This window comes from Haliaeetus leucocephalus, unplaced genomic scaffold (assembly GCF_000737465.1).
Source record: "Haliaeetus leucocephalus isolate CR32 unplaced genomic scaffold, Haliaeetus_leucocephalus-4.0 Scaffold120, whole genome shotgun sequence".
Taxonomy (NCBI): Eukaryota; Metazoa; Chordata; class Aves; order Accipitriformes; family Accipitridae; genus Haliaeetus; species Haliaeetus leucocephalus.
This window is the reverse complement of record NW_010972556.1, coordinates 2,387,715-2,395,022: the sequence shown is the minus strand read 5'-3', so window position 1 is coordinate 2,395,022 and position 7,308 is coordinate 2,387,715. Positions and strand designations below refer to the sequence as shown.

At 39.8% G+C, this 7,308-nt stretch overlaps 1 protein-coding gene across 1 annotated transcript in view; it reads right to left on the bottom strand.

The window, feature by feature from the left end:
• The window catches only part of C9 (complement component 9), a 27,192-nt gene extending 22,351 nt beyond the window's left edge, over positions 1–4,841 (bottom strand). The window contains exon 1 of the mRNA XM_010585832.1: positions 4,756–4,841. Within this exon, the coding sequence (XP_010584134.1) occupies positions 4,756–4,841 (86 nt within the window). The remainder of the gene's footprint in view (positions 1–4,755) is intronic.
• Between the last annotated feature and the right edge of the window lie 2,467 nt (positions 4,842–7,308).

Below are 7,308 nucleotides of genomic sequence, written 5' to 3'. Positions count from 1 at the left end.
ATAAAAGGACACAAACTGAACCCTGCCACACATACGCCCACTGGAACTGGACCTCCAGGCTGACTGGACCAATGCTAGACCCAGGACTGGTGAACTCTTTCTCTCCTTTTCCTCTCTCTGCCTCACTCTCTCTTTCTCCTTTTCCACAATCCCTACACCTCATCCGTTTCAAGACATAAACCGCTGACCAAGTCTGGAACTAGGAGTGGATCCAGCCGCCCCTGGGCCCTTCTCTGAGGAGGAGTCTAGAAAGCAAGGGGGTCTGCTCTGAAGCTCGTGACCCAACGGGAGGGATCTCCTTCTTCCCTGAATTGACGTATATGGTTATCACAGGTTACACGGGTCACTGAGGTTGCTCCATGCCAATTCCTGTTAAGAGAATCCCCGCCACCTGCTGTTAACGCCTTCCAAGTTCAGTTTGCTTCTGCTGTGAATAAAATGTTTTAACTGATCATTTGGTGTCATTTCACCTTCATTTAGCCTGAGGAAGTTCTGAATTCACCAGAACCCCTCCCTGGTCTGTCCAGCCTGGGTCACAACAGCAGATCTGCAGCTCCTGCAGCGTGATGTATGGGCTTTCATTGGAGGCAGGGCCTTGCCCTCCACCCTTTGACCCCATTCCCTTGTACAAATATTTCAGGAGTCCAAACAGATGTAACCTGATTCCACAAGATTGAGAAATCTGCAGTTTGGAGTTGGTTCAGCTTTCTGGTGATATTTGTTGTATGTTCAGGTTACATACACAGTAAGTTGTTACGAGAGACCCTAAATTGACCTGTGTCTCTTTCCAGTTATTGAATCTTAAACAGCTCAGGGATCACAGCGTTGTTGTGCAACCTTTTATATACTCATCTGACCCTGACTGGCTCTGATGCCTCAGACTTTCCCCTGTCACACACACCAGCAGTAAACACGCACCACTGCTGATGGAAGTATCTGCATCATGCACTCCCACCGTCTTGCCTGCTACTCCCAAACAACTCTCTTCCCAGAATTCTCCTGACTTCAAGGTAGGGCCTGCAGTGAATGGATCCTTGGCTGAGGATCTTGCTTTTAACAGGTGGGATTCTGAAAAGAAGGAAACAGCAAAAAGCACAAATATGCCCAATATCTATGGACAGCAGAAATAAGATAGAGAATCAAGAATTCTCTCCATACAACGGGGACCTCCCAAACTCTTAGCTGGCAGGGAAGTGTGAAGTCTTGTTGTGTGCCTGGCACCAGGAATTTGGATACCTCATAGACGATGCAGATCCAACCTTGTGAAAAGTCCATTTTATGCAGAATTCCCTTTCACTAATTCTTTGGTGCACTCTGAGCACCTAAATCAATAACCCACTGGTTGGCAACTGAAACCACTGGGAACTTGGGAGATGGCATTGAATACCTGCCTTGTTCTCACACTTTTCCCTGAGCCAGCTTTAATGATCACTATCAGGAATAGGGTAATGGATCAGCTGTCTCTTTGCTCTGACCCAGAAAGACTGTGATTAGATTAATCATGTTACTTTTAATTTGAGCCTTTTCTTCTACTTTCATATGCCCACTTAGGGGCCAGCTTTCTTTCTCCAGTGCTGCTGAGGTTTACAGATCCCGAAACGCTCTTCAAGGTATATTTCAACTATTGGCTAAGCATGTGTGCTTACATACATCAGAATTATACTTCAGCCTGGGAACTAATACAGTTTTTTGAAATTACAAATCCAGTTTAAGTTGCACTGCAGTCACACTTGCCCTGTGCTATATTAAGGTTTATAACTAAAAAATAAGAAAGAAAAAGAAGTATACAGCATCTCTTACAAACTTCTACAGAAAAGGCTAAGTCCTAGAAGGTAGTTATATAGAAGATGGAGGCACCAAGCAGAAATTGCTTCAGGGGAAATACAATCTGAATATTAAAAAAACCCAACAAACAAAACCCAAAACAAAACACGACCCCCCCCCCCCAAACTCTACCATGAGAAAAATTAAACATTGTAACACATTACCTATGGAAATGGTAAAATGTGCCTCACTGGAAATATTCAAGACTGACTGACAGGAGCCCTGGATAACCTAGTCTAAGGCTCTGCTTTGAACAGAACATTGTACAAGATCTCCAGAGGTCCCTTCCAACCTAGATTTTTCAATGTATTCTACAGTTCTATGAAATTCTCCAAAGTTGTAATGTATTTGAAGTTTGATGTAGCCGTCTAGCCTCTCCAAAGACAATTACTTCACCTGTAATTAGCTCATCTTACAAATACTCCATCAACACCACAATTTACTGTAACTTCATAATAAGCAGGCAATGCTTTGAAAAGTTGCTGTACAGTATTCTATTAAATATTTTTCCACTACTCAGCATAACAGTAACATGAACAGAGGGAAGAAATCAAAACTGACTGGTCTTGCAAATGGATGAGGATCAGCTTGTTCCTTCCTTTATCTGGAAACATGACCTTTCCATCTCCTTACTGATGTAGGACTGTAAACCTCTGGGTAACAACATCTATTCTGGCATCTTGGGTTGAAGACTGACAGGTTGTCCTTAAAGATAATAGGAGTGGGAACCCTTAGACAACAGACCTAAAGATATATGGAGGCACCTAATAGGATTTCTAAAGGCGGATGGATATGTTATTCCTAGCAATTATCAGGTATTTAGGTACTGTAGAAGTTTACATTGAAATGCATTTCTAAACTTCTAAATTACCTTGAAAATGCAGCCAAAATCCCTTGCACGAAGTAAGAATGAACCATGAAAAGCAGTGTCTAGGAGGAATATCTAAAGGAGCTATCAGACTCAAGCTAGTACAGATCCTAAAGAGTCTCCCAAAGGTTCCTATAAGTAATTATTTTGAGTCTAAAATAAAAATCCCAGGCAGAAGAGGCCGAGATTAACGTTTCAATGCAAACGGAAATCTTGCCATCAACTGTCTGCAAACCAGAGTTGATGGTAGTCTTTGAGCTGCCTTTCAAGTAGCACAGGTTTTCACATAATCCCAACTGAGCAACTCCTGCAAGAATATTCATTCAGTGATGTACACACACGCATGATCCCCCTCCAGGTTAGTGTACAAGGTTTACATGATTTGCTGCAGATCTAGCTTTAGGGTTTTAGATTTATTTGAAGTTAGAGAAGGAAAAAAAATCAGAAAAAGCTCATTGCAAACGAGTCTCATGAACGCTGAAACACCAGCAATGCATCCACTATCCAGACTGATGTGGAAATTCAAAGGAACACATATGGAACGAGCATTTTATTCAACATCACTGTTTAGAAAAAACAAAGATATTAGGAAAATTGGCAAGCCTGTAACCTCCACATTAAACACAGGGAGAAAGGGTTACTGAAAAACCATGCTGAAACAGGAGATATTAAGTCACGCAATTTAAATAGGAGAGGAGATAAAAGCAGTTCATAAAGAATGTCACTGGAGGTGGCAGGTGGGGCAAGAACAATCGAAATACCTTCTCTGCTATCCATTATTGGGGAGGCTTGAGGGACAGAAGAGTGGTCTTTGGAAAGGAAAAACCATTTCACTATCAGTACACAAAATTTCTTGCACCTTGTCTTGGATTGCACAATACACTCTGTACACCCTCAAGCCACACAGCTTAGGTGATTTGTTGTTGATCTATACTTCAAAACACAGAGCTGTTTGGTTCATCAGTTACAAAACTGATGCCTTAAGAAAAAGTCTTGGTTTGACAGTTAACACTGACCAAGAGAGAAGGCATGGCTCTCTTGAATTTAGAGACATGATAGCATCACATGAGGGCATAATTCTGCCAACTGTAGTTGCTAGCACCATCATGGAGCTGCACAGTCTTTGGTATGACATGAAGTCAAGCTGCTGGCCCACATTGCCTGCTATGAACTATCTGTAATAATCATATATTCAGTTAGAAACAGTTGAGCCAGAAGATATCAAACCTGTGCTTTGATAGGATCTGAATGCCAAAATAATAATAACCATCAAAACATAAGAGAGGGAAGCAGCAACCTTTCTAGCTTTGAAGGCTGCTCTTCAAAGTCTGTGCAGGTATTTCAAGCAATAACAGGAGCAGCCACTCTCAGGCCTAGACACATGTGCAAGAGGCAATACTTTGTTGATCAGATAGTATTCACGTGTCATCACAAAATGCTTCACATACTGCAATTTTAGTCTTGAAGCAGACTGACCCCAATTTATTCTTAATGTACATATATCTATTATAAGACTTACACTCTTTCACCACTTTGCACTGACCATTCTCATAAATGACACACAGACTAGGCAGCTCTATTTCTGCTAGTGTAGCTCTTCAGTTATTTTCACTTTTACAAGGACTAAGCCTTTAGTTCTCCTTCTTGTGATACCTACAGTGAAAAAACAAAGGCTATATTTCCAAAGAACTAGAAATAGGCAGTCTAGGAGACATGAAATAGGAATAGAAGTACTGTCAGCATGATTGTGCATCTTCAGAAAGAAACAGATTGAGATTAGATTATATTTTCTCACTCAGTGTGCAGTAGAAAACAATTGCCTGAGCTCCATCTCCCTGCAAGAACACAGCTTCAGTTGCCGTCAGTCACTTTTATTGTGCCATGTACATCCAAAATAAATCAATAAACCATTTCTATTTGACTCCTTGAAATACAGCAAAAAGTAGTTTCCTTTTTCATTGGGTATCTGAGCAAGCTACCATTAGAAATATCTGCATTGGAGGTTTATGCTCTGTGATGGAGAAACAAAACAGAGTAGATTTCCGAAGACAAAGAACACTTACCTTCTGCTTTCCCCCCAAAGTGAGGCAGCCACCTCTAAATTGCATAGTATGGGTATAAGCTGCAGGACAACATGCATGCTTCTCATTTTGTAGCTGAATAGACAAGAATTGCCGTGACTGAATTTGTAATTTCTTTATTTGTTCCTTTTGTTATTTATTACCAAGAGAACAAACAAAAAGCAGTGGTCACAAAACAGTGCCAATTACTGGCCAAAACTGCCTTATGGTAAATGCTCTAAAGTCCACTTTGCAGAAAATTCCACTTTTTCCTGCATGGAGACTTGGAAATAGTGTAAAGTAGTTTCAAGATTAAAAACAAACCATTTTTGTTTACTAGTACCTTTTAAATATCGGGAAAACATTTTCTATTTAATTAGGGAACAGTTAACTGCCTAGTAAAAAGCAGTCATAGCAGTGACTCATGTGAGGAACAAGTAGTTCCTAAAGCAGAGCTGTTTACAAGAGCAATTTCAGCATCTAACATCTTTGGAATCCATCTTTGGAATAAAGTCCCAAGATTCTTTTTTCTTCTTCCCCCAGCCAATATAAAAGAACACCACACAATTTTTTGTTGTTTTGAAGGAACCTAAAACTCCTAGCTTTCATTGTCACCAAAACCCAAACCACAAGCTAGCTCTTTAGAAGGGCATTCCTATTCAGTGGTTTGCTGTAATCCTGATTTAAGGCATCATGTGCTATACACAGTCACAAGACAGAAGTAACTCAAATAACCTGCTGTTTAGCAGTTAAGAATTAAGTATCTGGATGCAAGCTTAAAATAATCATCTAGTATAAGTCTATTGCAAATTACCATGGGTAAGTAAAAAAAATTAATTTTTTCTGTTCCCCCCTCTTTGTGGCAGGGAGAGGGAAGGGTGCAGAATAGGGCAGGCAATTTTTTCCCCTATTCAGTCCTTAATTTGGGATAATTTCATTTAAAGGAACTTAAATCTGATGCTGCCTTAGTCCAGCTTGATGAGTCCGGTTGCACTCAACTCATTTGTTGAGCAAGAATGCAAGACAAACACTTGTAATACTGTATTGTTTCATCATATCTGCTTCAACTGATGGTATATATACCACCACATTTCATGGTTCTTTAAAACAGACTAAATTAGAGCAAACAGCTATTCAAAATAAGCTAGCAGACCAGCAAGCATCTTTGGCCAGCCTGCAAGAGGTCCTGCTAACCAGCTCTTAGTGATCATTCCAACAGCTGTTTCAAAACTCCAGCATAGTAGGAATGTTAATTTTAGCTTGACCAGCAAATGGTCATTTAGACGCTTAACTCAAATGCTGGCAAACATGTTCCTTCACTCAAGCACCAAGACAGTCAATTGCTTTTTTAGTTATAATAGTATCTTTGAGTACTAAATCACATGTTGCCATGCAATCAAAAAAGTAAAAAAAAACCCAAACCCCAAAAAACCCCAAAAAACCAACCAACCAAAAAAACTGCAGTGATTCTCTATGAAGCACCACAAGACCTATCTTTCAAGCTAGGTACCAACTCCCTTTCAAGGAGGTGTTTTCAGTCCTTCAACCATACAACTCAAACAGTATTAAAAGTAAGCAAACAAGCACCTGTTCTATTTATTCAGTGATAAAGCAGGCTGACAGCTACAGGTCTGTCTCCAGTACTAATGGCTAGTCTGAACCAGTAACTTTCTAAGCGATTTATTCTTTTTAGCTATCTGCATTAAAGGAGTTGTAAAATTTGTTCTGAACATGAGCTAAATGTTCTAATTAGTTTTCCCAGCATCAGTTTAGACCTTCTGCAAAGTTGGAATAGACAAGTCAAATTAATGAAACTTCTGAATGAAATGCAATTTAAGTATCCAGCTTCCATGGTCCTGCAGATGGGAGCAAGAAAGCATCTTTAGTAGCAGCAAACTCAGTTTTGGGACAAGCATCTAGTGAGAGTTTACTAAGTCAGCTGGGAATTTTATTTTTTACTGTGGAACTGCATTTATTGAACAGGCCTGATGCAAGAAGCTACGGAAAGACTTAAGAGTTTCCTATCAGACAGCTATAGTAAGAACCTGTGAGAAACAATTCTTAGCAGGCTTTGAATACCTAATGTCAACTAGACCACAAAACTGAGTTATGGAGGACAGAATCAACAGCCACACTAATGTTTGGTATGAAGAGTTGCTTTTGTTTAATGTCATTAGGTAACATCACTTGAGATATTACATTTTTATGTAACAGTGTAACATTCATAAGTTTCCACATTTCCAGTTTGAGACAAATACTTCAATTCATAGCTTGTTTTGCATTACAGAAAGTGCAAGAGAGGTTTATATACAAGACTAATTGCATGACTGGCTGAATTCGGTACTAATGCTGTATTCAAGTTGACTTTATTAGGTCTCCAGTTCAGCAATTGCTTAGGCATTTGATTTAACAATACCATTTCAAGTTTATACTTTGTATTAACAGTAAAACCTCTGACACATCAGCCATCACCACTGGCCAAGAATGTAGTTGTTAGTCAGTTGTAACCAACTGATTTAAAGATTTGTAAGACGTTCCTTGGAAAGGGCATGTTTT